Source organism: Vipera berus (genome assembly GCF_964194415.1).
Source record: "Vipera berus genome assembly, chromosome: 2".
Taxonomy (NCBI): domain Eukaryota; kingdom Metazoa; phylum Chordata; class Lepidosauria; order Squamata; family Viperidae; genus Vipera; species Vipera berus.
The window spans coordinates 177,520,711-177,544,245 of record NC_138203.1 but is presented as its reverse complement, the minus strand read 5'-3'; the positions used below and the strand labels follow the sequence as shown (position 1 = coordinate 177,544,245).

At 40.2% G+C, this 23,535-nt stretch overlaps 1 protein-coding gene across 1 annotated transcript in view; it reads right to left on the bottom strand.

Annotated features, from left to right (window-relative positions):
* The window catches only part of ARHGAP44 (Rho GTPase activating protein 44), a gene marked incomplete at its 5' end in the record, with an annotated part of 110,514 nt that extends 88,324 nt beyond the window's left edge, over nucleotides 1–22,190 (bottom strand). Inside the window, one exon of the mRNA XM_081321247.1 lies at nucleotides 22,138–22,190. Coding sequence (XP_081177373.1) covers nucleotides 22,138–22,190 — 53 coding nt within the window. The remainder of the gene's footprint in view (nucleotides 1–22,137) is intronic.
* Nucleotides 22,191–23,535: the final 1,345 nt, after the last annotated feature.

Here is a 23,535-nt window from a genome sequence, read left to right as displayed (position 1 = left end):
TGCAACATGACCTGCAAATAGAAAAAGAGTGAACAGAAAGATGAAGGACTCTAGGATCATGGGAAGGGAAATAAATACCCATACAGAACAAAAAGAAACATTGCTGAAAAGGTAGCTCATTGGTTGGCAAACTCGCAATAGGAAATGATAACAATTCTTCCAAAATGGCTGTCATGGGGGCAGTGGTGGGATTCAAATACGTGAACAACCGGTTCTCTGTGTGGATGCCGCTTCCAGAAGTCCATTCTGGGCCTGGGCAACAAAAAATTAGCTACCATGCGAGCTGGCTGAATCCCACCACTGCATGGTGGGGGGGCAGAGGGAGGAATACATTCATTCATAAGATGTTAAGATGTTAAAAGAGCCGTGGTGGAGCAGTGGGCTAATGCCTCCTTAAGTAACACCAGCTGCCTGCAATCAGTGCAGGTTCGAGTCCCACCAGGCTCAAGGTTGACTCAGCCTTCCATCCTTCTGAGGTAGGTAAAATGAGGACCCAGATTGTTGGGGGCAATTAAGCTGACTTTGTAATAATGCTGCTTGGGGTGTGTGTGAAAGCCCTAATAAGCAGGCATATACATAGAATGAAGGCTACTGCTAAGCTTGTAAGCCGCCCTGAGTCTTCGGAGAAGGGCGGGATATAAATGGAATTAAATTAAAATAAATAAAATAAATGTTTGTCGTGCTCAACACCAGCGGTAATAAAACCCTCATTCACCATAAGACAAACATAGAATAAAACCGTCCGGTTCTTTTCCAGTTTATCACCTGAAAAATGAGCCAGTCTTCTTTCCTGAGATTGCCATAGGGTTTCTATGAGCCTAAAGTATTGTTTGAAAGAAAGGTGCTAGAATTTAAAGTAATCTTTAAACAACTTTAAAGTACAGTGGGGCAGGAGTACAGTGGTCACCAAATGAAATGTTTGTGGAGTCATTAGTGCCCGTGGCAGTCAGATGACTGACTCCACCCGTTTTCAAAAGAATCCACAAGACGTGGAACTGATTCCAAGTGGGTTTATTCTAATTACTAACTCTGTTGCAGCCACGTCATTTCAATAAGGCATATATCCAGTACCTCAAGCAAACAGACATGGCACTTATAAATTTAACTCACAAGATTTATTTCACTGCATACTGTGGTTTTCCAGTCCTAAAGACGCCCAATGTGTGTTTCCATTTGCTAATGCAAAAAAATAAAAAATAAAAATCAGCCATGGATTTGGGGGAAAAAAGTCATGAAATGAAATCTTAATACCACAACTGTCCCTTTCCCCAAGACTTAGTTAAGCTTGGGTTTTTTTGTTCAAACATCAGTTACTCTCTCGTTCAAGCTTCACAAGCATACATTGTATTATTCATAGGGGAAGAACAGCAGACACATGCCAGAATGACTGATATGTATATCAGCCCACTATAGAATTGTGTATATTTGCAGACCGTGACACAAGCCAAGAAGAGGAATAACATCTTACCTGAACTTGATGGCCTTTAAATCTGTTTGACATTTCCTCCTATAATTCCTAGTCAACATGGCCTATGAGGTAGGAGAGGCCAGCATAGGCCAATTCTGAATCTCTCTTACAATAAATTAATCTTATGTATATTAACTCAAAATCCACTTTGTTCAATGGAGTCTGTTCTCTATAAAGCAGGTCTTGGTATTATTGCCTGAAAATATTACAGTAGAAAAGAATAGCAACTCTCCCTGGGTTCTTACTCTGTTTTATCCAAATTGGAACAGTATAATACTATTCGAGGAAAATAATTGCTCTCACAAGTCCAACCAGAATCCAAGGATGATGGACAACTCCTGAGAAGAGAACCTGCTTAATTTTTCCAATGCCCTTAAGCTACTTTGTACGGAGAGACAGAAGAGGAAGGTAACTCCAGCAACCCAGAATCCAATGAATGTATCTGAATTATCGTCCTCTCCTCCATATATGCAATTTAGGCTCCCTTAATAGTGTTAAATTTAAAGAAAATGTCCATGTGTACTAAGATGAAGGAATTTAAGCAGGAGCATTTAAAAAAAATACAAAGTGGGAACAATAAAGATACTATTGTGGGAGTGTGCTATGGACAACCAAAGATTTGGCAGAAGGTTTGGTTAATGTCTTCTTGAACTAGAGCAGGGGTGTCAAACAGGAGGACCCAGATTGTTGGGGGTAATTAAGCTGACTTTGTAATAATGCCGCTTGGGTGTGTGTGTGTGAAAGCCCTAATAAGCAGGCATATACATAGAATGAAGGCTACTGCTAAGTTTGTAAAGCCGCCCTGAGTCTTCGGAGAAGGGCGGGATATAAATGGAATTAAAATAAAAAAACTGCTTCCCCATGGGCCGGATGTGCCATGGCAAAACTGCGCCCACCCCATTGCCAGCAATGAGAAAAAAAGTCGTGATACGCTGCGACACATCATGTGACATTGTGAGTTTGACACCCCTGAACTAGACTTTACAGAGGGTTGAGGAAAGTAATTACCAGTAATTAAACAGGTAGTCCTGTTTAAACATCAATTAGGACCACCTTTTTGTCGCCTGGCAATGTGGTCATCAAGCTCTACAGTAGTGGCCAAAATTGTGGAAACCTTTTGGGAAAAGTGTATTTTTGAGGTTTGATGGCTAATAACACCACTTTTTTTTGCAGCAGTACCATAAAATTATATATCAATGGAAAGATAAATTAATCAAGAATGTAATACAACAAAGTGTGTTCAATTATCTGTACTGCATTCTATGAAAAGTTATAGCCAAATAACCAGAAAAAGGAAGCACAAGTTGCTTAGGTTGATATAGTAGCTTTCCTTCATCTGATTGTAGCCAATGAGCATGAGAGTGTAGAGAGCCAATCAGATGTCATCTTGTTTTTGGCAATGAGCCAATCACATCACAGTAGGATTCAGTTATTGATGCCATGTACTGAAGCTGAGAGGAAGACATTTGTCAGTGTGTTATGTGATCGCTATCAAGTTGGTTGGGTTTGTTTCTGTTCTTTCATTTAGCGAGCTTGTAAAACATAATAAAATTAAAGTAATGGTGCAAAGAGTTGACTGGTTGCCCAGAAAGTGATGTAAAATAGTATTATTAAGTGAACAAGGCTACAGTTATAAAGAAATTAGAAGAAAAATTCGTGGAAACATAACCAAAGGTGGCATTTCTACTGTAAATTTTTCCCAAAAGGTTTCCACAATTTTGGCCACTACTGTATATCATGTGAATGGATCACTTAGTAATGGCAATCCAGTTGGTGTCATAACTCCAGGACCATGCAAGTTGTTAAGATGGAAGAGGCAGGAGTCCCAGGCAAGGAATGCAGGGGGCACAAAGGTACTATTATGGGCAGGTGTTACAGAGTGTGGCAGGTTGGCCAAGGCCACAAGTGGGTGTGTGTGGAGTCACAACAGGCACTGCAGTACTCAGGCAGGCTGCTGGGAGCTCTGGGCAGGCACTACAGTGCACGAGTGGGCTAGAAAGAACTGCAGGCAGGTTGCTGGGGGCCATGAGCATGTATTTTTGAGTGTGGGTGCACCAGCAGAAATGGCAATCCAAGGAGATTAAAAAAAACATTGGTGGTGCTGTTGCGGTAAAATCATGGAAGAGACTATTAAGTTGTAATTTGACAGCATGCTGCCAGCATAGGTTTATTGAGAACATGGCACATCAAATCTTCCTTCCTTCCTTCCTTCCTTCCTTCCTTCCTTCCTTCCTTCCTTCCTTCCTTCCTTCCTTCCTTCCTTCCTTCCTCCCTCCCTCCCTCCCTTCCCTTTCCTTCCACCATTCATCTTGACTACAGCAAAGCATTTGTCAGTCATCCATGAAACCCTAATTATAAAAAAAGGATTCTCATACTAATAATTTGACTACTAATAATTATGTAAATAAAAATCAAGGCAGGCTGGCCTTCTCTGAAAAAAATTGGCATCCTTCTCATTATACCAAAAGTGTGGGAGGAAGAAAGCCAAAATCTAATGGTTTTGAATTGCTAATAAATAGGATCCACATTTGAAAGCCAAGTTGATAGAATGCTTGTATTCTCACTTCAACCTATTTCCTAATAAACCTTATTAATTTGAATTCAGTTCCACTACTGTTCTTTTCCAGTCCTGACTGTTGTTAGTGAGACTTAATACTAGCACAGAAATTGGCAAAATGTAAGCTGGATTATGCTATCATTATATGGATGCAGAACTAATTGAAAATTTTCCACCTAGGGCTCTTCAGCAAGTTGGAAGGAGACCATAGGATTCCAATGCGTCGTTCAACAGTTTTATGAAGTATTTGAATGAGGGGTTAAACATATCAAATTAGCAGATAATGAAAGAATAAAGAAGATAACAAATGCTTTATAAGACCATACCAAAATGGAGGGTAGTCTTGTCACCAGAAAGAATAGGCAAAACCCAGCAAGAAGAATTGCAACAAGGTCAACTGCAAGGTCCTTTACATGAGTGGAAAAATCAAAAGCATATATACATATACATATACATATACATATACATATACATATACATATACATATACATATACATATACATATACATATACATATACATATACATATTTGTGTAAATTTTTTTGGCTTGCTAACAAAGAATAAAGGGAGACAGATATGGTCATTTCAAGTTGTTTTAACCTACGGGTTAAAACAACTGCTTAAGATGCAGTCGGCCCAGGTTCGAATCTCAGAAGGGTATGGCTGACTGATGAGAACAAATAAGTTTGAAATGATCATATCTGTCTCCCTTTATTCTTTGTTAGCAAGCCAAATTTTTTTTACACAAATATGAGCTGCCACTACTGTGGCTACTGCCTGTAGATGGCCTTGGGCTAGGCTGAAACAGGAAATAAGATTTGTCCCGTGTTTGGGGCCTAAGCAAGTGCATTCTAATACTTAACAAACATTTAAAACATGTGTGTGTGTGTGTGTGTGTGTGTGTATGTGTGTGTGTAATATATATATATATATATATATATATATATATATATATATATATATATATATATATATATATATATATATATATATATATATATATATATATATATATAATGGGAGATGTCATATTGGGTAGCAGTACATGAAAAAATAGGGACGCGGTGGCTCAGTGGGTTAGGACGCTGAGCTTGTCGATCGGAAGGTCGGCAGTTTGGCGGGTCGAATCCCGAGTGCCGCGTAGCAGAGTGAGCGCCTGTTACTCGTCCCAGCTTCTGCCAACCTAGCAGTTCGAAAGCACGTAAAAATGCAAGTAGAAAAATAGGGACCACTGCGGTGGGAAGGTAACAGCGTTCCGTGCGCCTTTGGCGTCTAGTCATGCCGGCCACATGACCACGGAGACGTCCTCGGACAAGCGCTGGCTCTTCGGCTTTGAAACGGAGATGAGCACCGGCCCCTAGAGTCGGAAACGACTAGCATGCATGTGCGGGGGAACCTTTACCTTTACCTTACATGAAAAAATAATCTGGCTATCTTGGTGGATTATAACATGAATATGGGCTTACAGTCAGGTCAGGAGATTCCCCCTTCCTCCCAAAATAAACCCAACACAACCATAGATTGGGTCAAGATCAAGAAAAATTATTATTTTGTCTGTTAAAAATCAAATCTATAATTTGTGTCCTTAACAAATCGAGTTCACTAGTTCCCCCCCACAATATTCTAGAAACAAACATATACTGTAGGTAATATTCACTGCCACTGAAATCCTTTTATTACAATCTTTCTGATTCCAGGTATTAAGATAGAACTCATACATATTTCAATATGTAATTTTATCTTGTTTATAATGTCTGCGCAAATTCTTTCTGATTCATTAAAGTCATCTGTGTTTGGGAGCTGGGCATTCCTGATGGCACTGAAGGATGCCTTTCATTTCTGATTTAGGTGGGCAGCATAAGTCTCAATAAACTGAAGCTTTATTCTGATGTAACAGAACGTTGCTATCAATGCATTTGAGATATGGTTGCATACACTCTAAAAAATAAGGGAGAGAGTTTCCTAGAGTAGACATTTAACTTTATCTCTACGGAACCAATTTGTCTCAGATACCTTCTTGCTAAAGTCTGGCATACCAATTATTTTTTTTTCTGATCAGAGATATATATCTGGTACCACAATGTTTAGATTCAGAAAACAAGCCAAATACAAAAGAACAAGACAGATGGAAGGAGCAAATTATAAGCTAACATCAGACAGAGTGGAAGAATGAAAAACTAATATGATTTTGCTTCTGGAATATGGCATTTTCTTGGACTCGAGGCACATACTAACTCTTAATCAGACAGCTCCAAAAGCTGCAGCATCAGAAGATATATCCTTGGACATATTGGGGGGGGGGAAATGTTACAAACTTTCTTTTCTTTCTGTTATCATGGATCCATTTTCTAGACCCTTGTCAGTTTCCCAGTCTCAGCATGCAGTGTCTATGTAACAGCTCTGTTAATTATTAGTTTTCTACCCACAAGCTACACATTTTGTATTGCTTTATTCTGCACATCCCAAGTTTTTCATTGACGCCTATAAATTGGAAAAGGCATTTCAAATGTAATCACTATATTCTCTTTTTGGGTGGAAATTTAGCATAAAACTAAAGGGCATGATTTTTGATTTTTAAATATTAACTTGGAACCGTAATTTGAAGTGTCTGTATCTATGTACAAATCCCAGGTGTAATGGGAGGCTCCTTTTATTTCATCTCCAAAAGAACTTTGTGAATTAGAGAGAGTGTTTGGTCCATAACCAGTGAATTTCCATTGCTGGGAATGGACTCCCCCACATTGCTTCATGCAGCAGCAAATTGCTTCTGACCGAAAGTGTTTTGCTCCAATCTTGACTGAAATGAAGCACCCCTTTGAAGATCAGTTTAGCCTTGCTATGCAACAATATGCTTTTTCCCAAAATAATACCTGAGTTCTTCCATTTATAGCATCAAATGGAAAGTACAAATCCTGGAAAACCTACACAGCCACTACTGCAATCAACAGAGCTACAATAATTTGTCAACAGGGACAGCCATCACATTACTTGGGCATGTGTTTCTGAAGTACAGGCCACTCTTTTGTGATAAAAGGACTCTGACATATCCATTTTTATATAAATACTGTTGTTTACTGCCGAGTATTAATTGATATTATTTTACAACCATTGTAGAATAAATAAATGCATAGATACAAACTACTCCTGATAGGGATTATGGTAAAGGGGGAGCATCCTCACCAAAGGCTCCTATTATTCATGGCATTGCTTTTACGAAAGTATTTGGAGATGCTTCTTGTCAAGAGCCACATTTAGGAGCAGACAGAGCAGCACACACTGAAAACAAAATGGGTTTTCATTTTTCTAGCCACTGGAATGAAAGAAGTCATTTCAGACTTTTGGCTCAGCAGAAATCTTTGTCTAACTTCGTAAAATTAACTATTTCTTAGTTAATTAGTTAATTCTTAGTTAACTATTAACTATTAGTTAACTTAGTTAACTATTCCATATCATCACAAAAGTGTACAAGTTTCAACTGATGGTCCCCCAATTTATTTTGCAGTGGTGTGTGCACATATGCAAACTATATTACTGCCATCCTTATCAAGCCTAACATTGCACAACTCTCCACAGTTCCAGGTTCCTTACACAACATTTTCATCATGCTAACACTTGATCTTAGTCAAAAGTGTGGGAAATGATAAAATACCTGTTTTTACAATGCAATATGTTTACTATGTTTTGGGAGAAAGTATTGGATTATATAAAAAATAATTGTACGACACAAGCTAAAATTTTCAGATGACAGTATTCTTTTGTACTACATTCCTAGTGCTTGGAATCTGACAAGCGGACAACATAAATAGATTCTCTGTACCTTTCCTATGGCCAAAAGATTGATATTGTAGCATTGGAAAGATAGCTGGATATTACTCAATGGATTGAAGTAAATTGTACTTGCCACTATGAACGGATTGCCTATAGATGTAGATTTTGTATGGAAAAATATGAAATATGGGACTCATTTATACAAAGTAAGTTTAAAAAGTGTTATATAAATATTAGAAATACATATGTGCTTGAATAATAATTGCATTAGAGAATATGGGCAGAAATGTAACTTTATAATTAAAATGATATATTTTTTCTTTTTTCTTCTTTTGACAATGCATATATTTTTGTTTTTGTGTTTTTTCCTCTTTCTGTCATTATTTTAAAAGAATAAAGAAAAAAAGGTTTTCACCATGTTTTATTCCTGTCAATTATTGAAGTAGATGATTTTTTGTTTAAAAAAATCCTCTCTGTATTTCTTCCTGCAGACCACAATTGGCCTGGAAGTACTTCTAGGTTTTCTAGAGCCATGTGTAGGGATGGGTTACTTTAAATTAATTCTGACAGTATAGATTATTAAAAAGCTGTATGAACCTGTCAGCAAAATAGGGAGCAGGGGAAAGAAGGAAGCCAAAGAGAAGAAATCAAAGCTGCCTTTGCATCCAAATTTTTCCAGATGGCCCTTTATGCTACCAAGTAAAAATTCATTTTGCAGCTAACTTACCTTGAGGTTTTTTTTTCAGTAAGAAAAAAGAAGAAAGCAGCAATGAGCAATGGGAAAAATGGAAAACACAGAAGTAATAAGAAGCCTATGAACAGTTCCCCATAAAATTCTTGAAAGATTCATGACTTTTGCACAACAAAGAGTTGCAGTAGGTGAAGCAGCAATTATATTAAGTGGGCAGGAGGACCTTGACATTCACATGGATGAAACCAAGGATGAGATATTTTCCTTGGTATTGAGGTAGTTGGGGGGAAAAGGATGTTAAGCTTATTTTAGGAGTTAATTATTTTCAAGATAGTTTTTTCTCACTGAAAAGGGAATCAAATAAGACATTCTAGTTTTGGAAATAAGGATCAAAGGAGCAATGAGTACCACTGGTTGTTGCCCCTTGTAATAGATGCAGAGTAAAGGATAACCAACTTGATAACCCTTCTCCTATCTGCATCTCTTTCTGTCAACAGATCAATTCAGTTAGCAATGAACCAGCAGCCAACAGGCACCGGACAATTGGCTTGAGAGTTGGCTAGTTATTTATTGGTCTTGCATGCAGCTAGATCCAAATAGGTTCATGGTGGCTTTCAGAATAATAATTACACCTCTTATGGAGTACCATAAGACATAAGCCTCCACAATACAATCTAAAATATTAAATGGTAAAACATCCACAGCAGTTGTAATGAAACATCCATAATATCTAACACATTAACACAATATCTAACAACGAAACCCCAATAACACTTTACTGCAAAACTTTAATTAATCACTCTTTAGACAATCCTACAAGGATAGCTATTGAATATAGGATGTTCTGATCTGAAATGACTGGTGTGAGATTGAAACTAATAAAAACGAGGCAGGCATCTGGCCTTAAAAGGAGGACTCCAACTTTTCTGGCCAGAGGGGTGAATTCAAACTTACTTTGTGGGCACTTTTACAAACTTATGGTGGCCAACCATAAAATGCCCATTTACCTGAATGGTGAAGTTGCAACTTACTATTATGTCGTTTCAACCTTCAAGAATTTTAGTCTTTTCTGTCCGTGTGCAAGTTAGACCAAGTGCAATGGGCCTATCTTGTTCAAAAAAGGTGCAGGCCAAAGAGAATGTACTCCCACACAAACAGAACAGTGTCCTGGATACATGATTTGGGTTGAACCGTAGTTAATTTTGAGCTGCAACTTTTCAGTTCTTTGTTGTTGTTGTTGTTAACTGCGAAGTCGTGTCCGACCCATCGCGACCCTATGGACAATGTTCCTCCAGGCCTTCCTGTCCTCTACCATCTTCTGGAGTCCATTTAAGCTCACTCCTATTGCTTCAGTGACTCCATCCAGCCACCTCATTCTCTGTCGTCCCCTTCTTCTATTGCCCTCAATCTTTCCCAGCATTAGGCTCTTCTCCAGTGAGTCCTTCCTTCTCATTAGGTGGCCAAAGTATTTGAGTTTTAGCTTCAGGATCTTCAGCCACTTTAAACCCCTCCAAACCACACAATAAGCAAACTGACACCCACTATAAAAACATGGCACCACCACAAACACGAAGCTGAACAAAAGCAGCACAACTCACCAGTATTTGAGTTTTAGCTTCAGGATCTGGCCTTCTAAAGAGCAGTCAGGGTTGATCTCCTCTAGGACTGACCGGTTTGATCGCCTTGCAGTCCAAGGGACTCGCAGGAGTCTTCTCCAGCACCATAGTTCAAAGGCCTCAATTCTTTGGCGCTCAGCCTTTCTTATGGTCCAGCTTTCACTGCCATACATTGCAACTGGGAAGACCATAGCCTTGACTATACGCACTTTTGTTGGCAGGGTGATGTCTCTGCTTTTTAGTGTGCTGTCTAGATTTGCCATGGCTTTCCTCCCCAGGAGCAAGCGTCTTTTAATTTCTTGGCTGCAGTTCCCATCTGCAGTGATCTTGGAGCCCAGGAAGTTTCATTATAACAAAGGTCCTTCTTAAATCCAGAGAGGTTACTGCTGCAGTTTCTGGGAAATTCTCTTTGCCTCCAAGCATCCCTGAGGGGTTCCCTGTTTACTCCTTAAGAGGCTGCTCTCAAACAGCTGCTAATTTGTACACGCTCACTGCAAGTATGTCGGTGTTTCCCCAGGCAGAAAGTGTTTGGCTTTTAGATTTAAATTCAAACGCAACATTCTCAGTACATTCTGTCATTAATATGCGATGTTACAGTTTGCCATCATCAAACACTTAAAAATAAATTAAAAGAAAATCTGGTGAAAGATCATGTGTCTCTCTTTTCTCTGGAATAATTAAATTCATTTCTAAATGATGATGAAGACTATTATTTTACTGGAAACATAAGAACTATAAATTTTCTTTTTAAGAATAAAAAATAATTATAGTTAGGAAACTTAGATACTATAATTGTATGTCAAAGATTGAGCTTTACTTCTGTTCAGTCTTCTCCTATTTTCTGTCTAAAATGATATGAGAAGGTGGGGGAAAAAAGAATTGCAATGTAAAAGGTGCACAAAGGAGGCAAAGTCTGCCACTAACAGAAGGTAGTAAGATGTATCTAATGGAACAGGATTTAAGAGAACTGCTCCATTTAAGCAGGGGAACACTACTCAATAGCAGAGCAAATCGTGATGTTTTCAAGTAGAGTAAGCTATGCAATTAAAATAAGCATAGGTTTTTAAAATTACTTTTAAGGAAAAGATGAATAGGTCCACGTATTGTACTTTATGGCTGAGTTCACATCTCCATAATCATGGTTTACCAGCTGGAATCACTAGGTTTGCACACAAAAATACAAATAACTTAGCAAAATGTAGGAACCCAGAATAATTTCTTGGCCAACATATATTTTGATGCTTCATAAATTAGAACTTAAAATGTCTGTGTCCTGAAAAGCATTGTTGTGAGGGCGAATGAAAAACCGTGCCTGACTTATGAGGTCCACAAGATGCTGAAAGCACAGAATGTGGCTTTTAAATCCGGCGACATGCTGGCACTTAGAACAGCCAGAGCAAATCTGAAAAGTGCCATAAAAGGTGCAAAGCAAGACCATTGCCAGAAAATTCAGAACTTTTTTCAGGCCCAACAAACACCAGGCGAATGTGGCAAGGAATCCAGGCCATTATGGATTATAAGATGGCTCCATCGGGATGCAAGGACGACACAGACTTCCTAAACAAGCTGAATACATTTTTTTTTGGTAGATTTGAGGCATCAAATAGCACTCCTGCTAGGAAAGCTGTGCTCCATCCTGACGAGCAAGTGCTTAGCTTTGATGTCACCTCTATCCAGAAAACACTGCAGAAAGTTAACATTCAGAAAGCAGCAGGCCCAGATAACATCCCTGGACGTGTCCTTAGGGAATGCGCAGATGAGCTGGCTTGTGTTCTCACAGATATTTTCAATGTCTCATTGCAGCAGGCAGTGGTCCCATCGTGTTTTAAGACAGCCATCATCTTGCCAGTGCCAAAAAAGTCCACAATTACAGGCCTCAATGATTACCGTTCGGTTAAACTGACATCCACCATCATGAAAAGCTTTGAGAAGCTGATAAAGGACATTATTGTAACTAGCCTCCCGCCAGCATTTGACCCGCTTCAGTCTGCCTACAGACAAAATCGCTTTATGGAGAATGCTATTTCTTTCGTTCTCCGAGCTTGAAGCACTTAGAGGAAAGTAATATCCATGTGCGTTTGTTGTTTCTCTGCATTTAACACAATCATTCCCCAGCATCTAGTAGACAAATTGAGCCTTTTAAGCTTAAACGCTCCTTTGTGCAACTGGATTCTTGATTTTCTTACCAACAGGCCCCAATATGTGCGAGTTAGAACAAATACCTCTAATACCATTATCTTGAGCACAGGTTCTCCTAGGGCTGCGTCCTAAGTCCGCTGCTGTTCACCCTGTTGACCCATGACTGTTGTGCTAGGTTTGCCACTAACCATACTGTGAAGTTTGCAGATGATACAACAGTAGTGGGCCTTATTCATGATGACAATGTGAATGCTTACCACAAGGAGGTTGAGGGGTTGGTGAACTGGTGTAAGGAAAACAGCCTAGTTTTAAATACCAGAAAAACCAAAGAGATCATTGTTGATTTCAGAAAAGGCAGGCAAAGCCACGCTTCTCTGTGCATTAATGATTCACCTGTGGAGAGGGTTACCAGCATCAAATTCCTGGGTGTGCAGCTAACGAGTAGGCTGGCTTGGTCACTCAAAAGAGGCCTTTAATTTTAATTTTAGCTTAATTTCTGTATTTGTTGTATGTTACTGTTGTTAGCCGCCCTGAGTCCTTCGGGAGATAGGGCGGGATATAAGTCCCATAATAATAATAATAATAATAATAATAATAACTGCAAGACACTGGTGAAGTGGGCACAGCAGCGCCTGCATTTTCTGCGTTGCATAAGAAAAACACCTTCCTTCTCCTATCCTTACCACTTTCTACAAGGGGATGATCGAGAGCATCCTGTAATACAGCATCACTGTCTGGTTTGGAAGCATCACTGCTTCAGAAAGGAAGGCAGTGCAGAGAGTGGTCAGGATGGCTGAAAAGATCATTGGCATTTTCCTCCCTCCGATCCAGGACATAGCACAGAAGCGTTGCTTGAGAAGGGTCCGTAAGATTATCTGGGAAACTACACATCCTCTTCACAACCTGTTTTCCTTGTTACCTACTGGGAGGAGGCTTCATGGTATCCAAAGCAGAACATCCAGATTCAGCCATAGTTTTATGCCATACAGCATTAATTTAATTTAATTTATTATCATTTCTATACCGCCCTTCTCCCGAAGGACTCAGGGCGGTGTACAGGGCAAGAATAAAACACAGAAATTTACAAAAATTAAAAGATAATTAAATGCATGCCCGATTAAAATACAATTAACCTTGTGAACTCTCAAGCTTCCTCCTTTTGTTATATATTCAAGATGGACAGTATTTAATATTTATTTGTTATGTATATGTAGGGGTGTGGGTCTATACATATGTTGTACATAGTATGTTTAGGTGTGTGTCATGTATGTGTTTCACTTTGAGAGCAGGCAACTAAATTTCATTTTTGATGTGTGCCTTTGTGCCCACAGTAAAAAAAATTGACAATAAAGGTTATCTTATCTTATCTAAAAAGACCAAAAGATGTTGGAATTTTAAACATAAGATTTTTCTGAAAGATTATTTTTCTGGGAAACAAAAAAACAAACCAGCTTTTCTAAATACCAAATATGACAACAGAAGGCCTTTATGGAAGTGGATATTTTTTTATCATTCAAAGCATCATAGGCCATCCATCTCGCTATCCAAATAGGTTATAATGTTGTAAGCTGCCTTGAGAATTAATACATTGTAAACAGAAAGGTAGAGGATAAATGCAATAATAACCACTATAAATAAATGCACCATTCTCCGATGCTGAGAACAAACACTACTTTAATAAAGAAACAGACATGAGGATGACTAACACATAATCTTAAATATCCATGCAAATGGTGTGAACAACATACAGAGTCCCTAATCTCTCAAATGCAACTGGGCAAAACAGGACAAAACTTGTGTTGTAATGATAGCAACACAACTGTTTTCATAATATGCTTCCAGTTGCTTCCCCTTCTTGGAGGATCCTTCTGAACTAAGTATAGAAACAAACTGAGTTTACGCATTATCCTAAACCAAATAAAAGCTAGCTCCAATGGTTAGAAATCATGGTTTCTGCCTTAGCAAGTTATATAAACACAACTAATAATGACTTTTTCAATAAATAATGGTTAGTTCAGTCATAAGGTTTCACAGGTAGTCTAAAGTAGGTCACTGTCTGATGAAACTTTCTATGAAGAAATCCACATATCCACCATAGGACTACACAATCCTTGGTCCTCATCACAATAACTTCTCACCTTAGGAGTACTGCTACCTATCAATGCCCATCAAGGTTTCATCTTCAAGAGGACTGAAGCTTAAGACAAATTCCACATAAGAGAGGATGACAGCCAAGCTGTTAGCTTGCCAGAATACTTCTTATATTTTTCACTGCTTAGTTTATTCAACTAAAAAATTCAGAGTTGGGTAAAGATCCAATCAGTATAATTTCTAGCTAAGACTGAGAATGCAACGGAGATGTCGCCACTATTCCCTACTCTCTCTCCTACAAGTATGTTATAGGGGGGAAAAAATCTAGCCTTCCAAAAAGATTAAATGTCTTCTTTGGAATCTTGCTTTTGGAAGGATATAAATTCATTTCACTCTCTCCTATGCCTTTACCTCCCTTATCCTGTCCTTTGCTAGTCCAAGTCATAACCTTTTCCTACATACTTTATAAAATTCTAAGGCAACAGAAAAGAGAAGGAACATGTATTCCAAGAGAATGGGAGAGAAATGGAAAGCTTGTCAATTGTGATTCTCTGCTGCCTCACATCTTGTTGCAGAAGAGTTTACCTAGCAATTTGAAGAATAAATGAAGATTTTTGATTAAGTCAGAGAAACACCCTCCACTCTAGGAAACAAGAGATTTATAATAGAAAGAAAACTCAGTCCTGAAAACTTAGTCCTGACAAAAAGTACTCCTCAGGAAAGAGATTTTGTTCCACCTACACACTTCCTTATCCACAGCTTCCTAGATGACTGCTCGCTGTATAGATGGCACCTAGACAACATGATAGAGGAAGCTTTTCTGAGGCCAAAACAGAAATGGAGGTGAGAGAGAACTAAGAAAAATGTAATGTGTTCAATCTCATATGACCACAGCATCTGCTGCCACAAACATTACCCTATTTCTCTTGTGGTTGAGTCCTTCCATCTAAGAATGCAACAAAAAGATGAACACAAACCAAATGTGCTTATGAATTCAATTAAAATCAATACATTCTAAGAACATTTAATCCAGTGGTTCTTATGGTTTTCTTTATGCAGACCACTAAAATATCACCAAAACGTTTGAGAATCACCACATAAGCAAGAAATTGGCAACACAGCATCTTCATGCACCACGGGATAAGGATTCCTTTGAGATATCTTTCACTGCACCTCCAGGTTAAATAAGCACAATTTTTGCAAGGAAAAAAAAATCCTGCGAGATGTCAGTTTTTCAAGACAGATCAGACTAGGAACCCAGCATCATCTAAGTCAGTATTATGTTTATTGCAAAGCTATATTAACTATAACTTGCAAGTTTGAATTCATTTCCCCCACCCTGCCTGTATCTTCATAACAACTAGGGAGGGCTTGTCTGAAATGTCTACTCACATTACATTCTTGCTCTGGACATAGTTCTCTTTTATCTGAGCATTCTTTCATTAGCAGTTCTTCTTCCTATATCCCTCAAGGGCATTCCCTCTTTTCTCTACAGATGTTGGCATTCCCAACCAAAATTATGTGACTATGACAAAAATGTGAAAGATTTAGGCAATTCTTGGTATGTTTGTTTGTTTTTATGATATTTATTAATATGGATTTTATATTTTATATCTGTGTTTGTTTTATTTATTGTTATCATACTGCATTTATTGTTTTATTTGATTTGTTGCTCATCTGCTCAGTGTTACTTTTGATGAGATGGGTGGCTATATAATATTTGATAAACAGAATTCTGAAAAAAATCTGTTATTGTTATCTTTGCTAGGAAACATTGGGTTGAGCACTATTGCTTTGATTAATTAATTAATCCCTATTACTAATCCCCATATTAATAATCCCTATTACTAATCCCCATGTTTAGCCAGAAGGCATGAGAGCCTTGAATAAATTGGTAAGTGTATAGTCCAAAAAGCCAACTAGAAGGTCAAACTCACCATCCAATTGAGGAGGTAAGCTATTATAGGGAATGTTTAAAAACTTCTGCTCCAAGTTATTTGCCAATGAAGAAATACAGAGATATCAAACTAAATAAAATAATTATTCCACTTGCTGCTGGCACATAATTTGTCTCAGAGACAAGACAAAAAAAAGGCATACACTGCTAACCACAATACTAAAATTGGCCAATAACTTGTAACAAGATAGAGATGTCTGTATGGGATAGTTAGTAGTTTATGACTAAGGAGAATAATATACTAAATAACCTGGTTTGAAAACTAATAATTATCTGTTTCATTGAAATATCTCTTATACTTTATTGTATTCATTTTGTGCTTCCCCTCCCTTCATGTTTTATAAATGTCTGCTGCAACAGCCCTTGGCTAAAGACAAAAAACGCTAGCATTAGTGTGATTCAAACTTTTCCTTTCACAAATCTCCCTTAGCTTTTCTTCCCCCTAAATCAGGGGTAGGCAACCTTGGCTCTTTTATGACTCGTGGACTTCAACTCCCAGAATTCCTGAGCCTGCCATGCTGAGGGAAAAGGGAGAGGTTTCCAAGATGAGCCATGCTGGCTCAGGAATTCTGGGAGTTGAAGTCCACAAGTCATAAAAGAGCCAAGGTTGCCTATCCCTGCCCTAAATGCTATCTTTCAGCCTGTAAATACAGTTCCAGCAGCTAGATACTTCACAGTCTGTGGCCTTAGCAATTTCTCTGACTCTCAGAAGGAACACAGTTCTAGGCTGGCTCAGAAGAAAACCTTAGGGCTCCGGATCTAACAATGGCAAGTCTGATGCCTCCAAGAAATTTGCAATGGGCTACACCAAATAATGCTCTAGATCCAGCCACAGAAACCAGCAAATTGGACAGCTGGGGGAGGGCAGCTCCTCTTCTACTCCCTTCTGGAATCCCCATTTAGACAAACAAAGCAACAAACAATGACATAAAATGGAACAGAAGACAACTGGATTGGGGGAAAAAACCCCATAACAATTAAAATGCCACATTTGAGAAAATTGTTTTAAGTCAGCAAGGATAAGGAAAAATAGTTACACTGGATGCACCTCGCTTGGGAAAAGGATTCCAGCGCTTCCAAAGCCCCAGCCTCTCAAAGGTTCATCTGCCTTTCAAGCTAATATGGCAGGAGGCATTTTTGGAAAGTATTTAGCATGGAAAAAAGAACAGCATCTGAATTAAAGATGCTATGGCTAATCATATCCATTTCATAAAAATTATCTTAAGTGGGCCTCTAGAAGCAGGAACAGGATTACAGTACCAATAAGAGCCCACAGAGCCACTCACAAAAGAAACCACAGAAAGACCAAGGAAAATCAACAGGAACATAGTTCTTATCTTTTCTAACACAGGTTATGGCGGTCAAGGTCCCAAATCACAAACAATGAATGGTCTAGTAGTGTGCCTTAACCACATTTAACAATTCATTTTAGAAACAAGCAAAGGAAAAAGAAATCGCTTATCCAATGTTATATCTGCAGGAGCCAAACATGATACCATTATCCATCCTTCTTGCTGTTTCTCCCCAGTATCTGATCATCCAACATATGTGCAGTCTCTGTACATGAAGTTTGTTGAATCAGTGCCTGTACTAAGGTAAATAAATCTTACCTAAATGTTAATTCTTTATACTTTACAAAAAATAGAAATGGTGGTACACCTTTACTTACAATAAGATTTTTTTAAAAAGATGCTAAGCTTAAAAAAACCCCATCAAACTAAAAATTAAACTCTTATTCCATTTTCAAAAATTAATATGGCTGCCAACCTATAGCCATTCTCCTGGAGAACTTAAGCCACTGGCAACATAATTCTGAATGCTTATAAAACATAGATGTTTCTAAATATAATAGAATAACAGAGTTGGAAGGGACCTTGGAGGTCTTCTAACCCTCTAACCCAGGGATGTCAAACTGCTGGCCTGTGGGCTGGTTGCATCATGCAGAGGCTGTGTCCACCTCAGCTCCGGCAATGTGAAAAAAGTTGCGATACGTCACGACACGTCACAGGACGCGCTGAGTTTGACACCCATGCTCTAGCCCTTCTAACCCTCTGCTCAAGTAGGAGACTTATTTTTATTTTATTTTTATTTTAATTCCATTTATATCCCGCCCTTCTCCGAAGACTCAGGGCGGCTTACAAGCTTAGCAATAGCCTTCATTCTATGTATATGCCTGCTTATTAGGGCTTTCACACACACACCAGCGGCATTATTACAAAGTCAGCTTAATTGCCCCCAACAATCTGGGTCCTCATTTTACCTACCTCGGAAGGATGGAAGGCTGAGTCAACCTTGAGCCTGGTGGGATGCGAACCTGCACTAATTGCAGGCAGCTGGTGTTACTTAAGGAGGCATTATACTTATAGGCATTATACTTATATACTTATAGACATACCATTCCAGTGATGGAGCACCCACAATGTCTGAAGGAAAGCATTTGTATCTGTATTAGCAAGCTATTATAGCACATCTAATAAGCTGTAGCCAACATAAATGTGATTTTCTAATGTGTTAACTAAAGATTTCTGAGAAATCCCAGCTGCTGAGATGTGACCCATTTAGAGACATATCAAAGACAAGAACCTCGTTGTCACCACAGTAAACTCCTATCTTGCAGACTTTCCTAAACCAGGTTTGGAAAGAATTCAGGGCAACACAAACTTATCTTTCCATGGCCAAGCATCCCATTTATATATCATGGAGAACATACACAATTTAAACCACTTAACCAGAATTACCCAGAATTTGATCTATGTCTGTCATCAGCACTACCACTGCTCCCTCTTCAACAATCTTGCTTCTCCCTAACATTTTCCCAACCTCTCCTGAGCATTAACTAAGTGGCTTTATGGCACATCACTTGCTTTATGTATGATATATATGCATCACAGACAGACTGCAGGGCATAAGATTATCTACCATATATCCTACTTCATGGAAAAACAAATCTAAAACTCATGGATTTCAGATAAGGTAACTAGGGGGCAGTACAGTCCCTAATGGAAGATAAGGAATCATATTTAACAAGTAGTAGCATTCTAATAATTTATTCAAAGAAAAGTAACAGATATTTACGTGCAATAATTTCCATTTCTTCATTTGTGAGTATATTAAGAAGTGGTTAAGATCTGAAAAGACTAGCTGGATCTGCAAAGATCTGTATTCTCATAATAACCAAAATGAGGTGTCTAGAAGCCAAGAATCAAGGCAAGTTTCCCTGGCAATTTCTGTAATTCTGTAACACTAAAGTTTCAGGAAAGCATAATTCTGGAAACTGTAGGCATTGCTTTTCTTTCAAGTATACAATTAAGAAAACAAATTCCAAACTCCATTAATTCTAAATCTACAGTATTTTAAAAGATCTGCATAACAATTTGAACCCAAAAATAACTAAACCAGGATGCTAGGTTACATCAGCAGATCCATTCTTTTCAAATAAGACTTTTTCCGTCTCCCCACCCACTCCGGTTTTTAAAAAGCTGATTAACACACAAGGGAGAACCAAAATACACACAGGTTCTGCAGATACTTGCATCACTACAACTGATTGCAGCTTATCTAAATATACCTAAAACAGATGCTCATTTTGAAAAGTCAGGCAAAGGCCAGGTATTGTAGAAAACCACCATATATCCTGGTCTATCACCTGGCATACATGTCTTTCTGCATGTTTTTAATTAACATGAAAGTTAGAATATTAACATGCAATTACTCTAATCTATGTTAGAAAATTTCTGTTTTATGACAGAATTCCTGAAGTTCCCAAATTGATTTGTAAAGCAAGCAACATGGATTATATAGCAACGTACTACTTGGTTCCATATATCCCTGGGTATTGTATAGTTACCCTGTGGTTCCCATCAATCCCCTCCCTGATCAAGTCATCTCCTGCCATAATATCTAATCTAGGTCATTTGTTCAGCAAGTTAGTTGCCATCATTCATATATACCAGACCTACCAATAGCAGTAGCAAAGCCTCTGCCTCCCTCAACTCCTCACCCCCATCAAAACACACTTATGCCCTTGCTTCCATAGCTGTCTGCTTTCAGAGCCAAATGACCCTTCCAGAAAACTGATCTTAAGCAAATGGACTGTTAAGAAGGAAAAAATAAGCACAGCCCACTCTTTTGTTGTAGGGACAACATAATTTCCCTCTGGTTCTGAAATGAAATGTTTGTTGGGGTACATACAGAAGAATCGCTTTAGGCACACGGATCAAAAGCTAGCTGCACAGCAGGGCCATTTCTCGCATTGCAATTAAAACCAAGCTTAGAATCGTGAGTTTGAACTAGCTGTAAAAAAAAAAAAGGAAACATAGCAAAATGGCCATCTAGGTTTATCAAAGGAAGACGGGATAAAAGCATCCTTAATCTTGCAAGCTGCTCCACTAGCCCTTGCCCAAGCTTGCAAGAAAAAAAGCATCATTCATTGTTATCTGCTCAGACAAGGAATATAAAGATGGTCTCCAGCTGTTACCAGGAGGAATCAGGAATGTAAAAATGGAAGCCTATCGGTCTGATAGACTAACATGAATAAATGATGGACTGTCCATCTGGACAACTACATGCAAGCAAAGCGCTACGATTTTTCTGTGATTTCTGCCATTAAGACCTGTCTGCACAATTTATAGGAAGCAAAGCCCAGAGAGATTGTCTGATGTATTATTCCCCCCCCCCACGAGTAACAATGTCCTCTAATCACTGCTCAGCTCCACCCTATCCTGACGGACTCTTCATCTTCTTCATGCCTCTTGGGAAGAGGGGTTAGATTATGTACTGATTATAGGCTAATTCTCAAAGGTTTGGCAGGAGCAATCACACTAAGCCAAGTCCAGACTTTGGACTCAAGCCAAACCAGCACATCAGAGCCTGCCTGGCTCTCTTCCACCAGAATCTCATTCTGGCAGCCAGACCAGCAGCTAAAAAAGAATCTTGCAGCGCCAGTGCCCCAAAGCAAGGTACCAATTGCTTGAAAGGGGCTCTGCCATGGCCCTTTCTAAAAGCCAACCTGGCAGCTGCCCAGGAAGCAAATCAAGACTACAACAACTCTCCTCCCCAAATCCTGCAGACTTTTATCTCTGCATATTAAAAGAAAACCAAACCCAAACAGAATTAGCGTTTCACATTTCCCCACCCTTTTCACAGTGATGTAAACATTCTCATTCACTGAAATACCTGGTGACTTGACCCAACCATTTCAAGAACTGCTTGGGGGGGAGGAGGAGGAGGAAGTATGTTACTACAAGTCAAAATTGCCTTCCCCCCCCCCACACACAAAGGGCATCTCAGGATTGGCATCTCTAGATATTATAAATCAAGAGCCACGGTTTCAGAAACTGCCTAACTCCTACATCAGCTAAAGGCTAAATATTTCTTTGGTTAAGAGTTGGGTTAATTGGTGGACTTGTCGGGAGTTGTTGACAAGCAAGCCAATGCAAGAGGCCAAAGACTGTGGGAGAAAGACTAGGCAAGACAGCTGGCTATCCACTTGAAACTAGTAGACATCTAAGGTGCCCCAGCTGAAACACGGTAGGCTGGTTAGAACAGCAGCAGCCATGATCGAGAATTGGGGGCACGGCTGGGTTTGAGAGGAATGGATGCAAAGGAAAGGGTACCCCAAACAAGAATGGATACAGAGGAAAGGATAGCCCAAAGTGAACTAGCGAAATTAAAAGGTGTGTGTGTGGGGGGAAAGGAACGGAGGTCATAGCAAAGTCCACTGACCACCACGCCCCGCAGAATACTTGTCCTGCACGGACCCCCCCCCCGAAGGCGCAGTGCACCAGGGGGGCTCCAAACCTACGCCAGGGGCATTTTTCTTCCTGCCACCCCGCTCCTGGCTCCTTACCTGCCCACTGTCTGGTTGGCCAGCTGCCGCATGCGGTTGAATTGCTTCTTCATGGTTGCGCCCTTGGCCGGAGAGCGCAGCGGGCGGGCGGGCTCCGGAACGAGGGAAGGTGGGAGGATCGGTAGCTATCCCGGGCTGGGAAGAGGCGGAGGGAAGGCGGTTACATGGCCCCTTCTCCTGCAGGGTAGAAAGCGAAGGAGGACTCTAGCACTGCAGCAACGGCGGGAAAGGAGGAGGGCAGCCGCCGGCCAGCAACAGCGCAGCCTCCCGCATCCTCCCGGTGCGCAGCGGCGTCACTTTCTCTCTCTCTCTCTCTCAATAAGCGCAGCCGCCGCGGAGCGAGCACGCCCGATAGGCCCCCGAAGCCTTTCGCGCTCGCGCCTGGCCTACACCGGGGTCGCTGGTGCTGCGCTCCGATCCCCTCTCTTCCCCTCTTTCTCATCAGCGCCAGCCCGCTTCTCTGCGCTTCTCTACACCGGGCGGGGAGGGGGGGAGTAACGGCTCGCACTGCGGCTGCCCAGCCTGGGGCGCTGGGAACTGTAGTCCCCCTCCTTCTGTCCGCCTCTTTCTGACGTGTGATGGATGAGGGCGCTGCGGAGCACTTCGAAGCCGCTACTCCGGCGGAGGCAAGAGAGGAAGCAACGAGGAGCATCGCTGTTACGGAGTCTGACCCGGCTGGCCGAAGAGCGGGGATTTCCGCCAAGAAGACCAGGAAGTCTAGGAATAAGACGATCGTAACCGTCTGGAAGGAATATCAAGCAAATCAATCCTTTGGGGGCGGGGGACCGTCTATCACTCTCCTCTCCTTGACCCGCAAACAGTGTGGACAGTGGCAAACAAGACTGGAGGATACATACTTCGGGGTAATTGCCACAAGATGGCCACGGGATTCCTTCTCTCTAGCCTTCCCCTCAAAGGCTGCTTGTTGTGTGGGTGGTAGTACCACACACCTGGAGGCATCCTTTGGAAGGAGGTAGATTGCGTAACATCTGGATCGCTTTTCTGAGTGATGCTGCTTATCTGGATCCACTTCGTTCGGACTGCAGGTCTGGTTTTGGAATGGGAAGTGCCCATCCTCTCTGCTAACTGTTGCTGTTAGTTCCTGCCTGGATAACCAGCATTTTAAATACATTCGAATTACTGTATTATTGTAGCCTCTTGTATGGCGGACGCCTGCCTTTATCACCCTAAACACTCACCGGAGCACAGTCTTAGCAAACTCTTACGCAATTTACTCTCTTCCGCCTGCTGCCAAACCTTCCACCAGTAGAGAGATCTAAAGGGGTGCAGACCAGCTCTAAAGCCCACTCCGTCCTAACTCAAGCCAAAACCCACCCTCCATCCATGGCAATTTGGTAATTTGTTTTGGAGCAGAATTGCATATTTGCTCATTTCCTG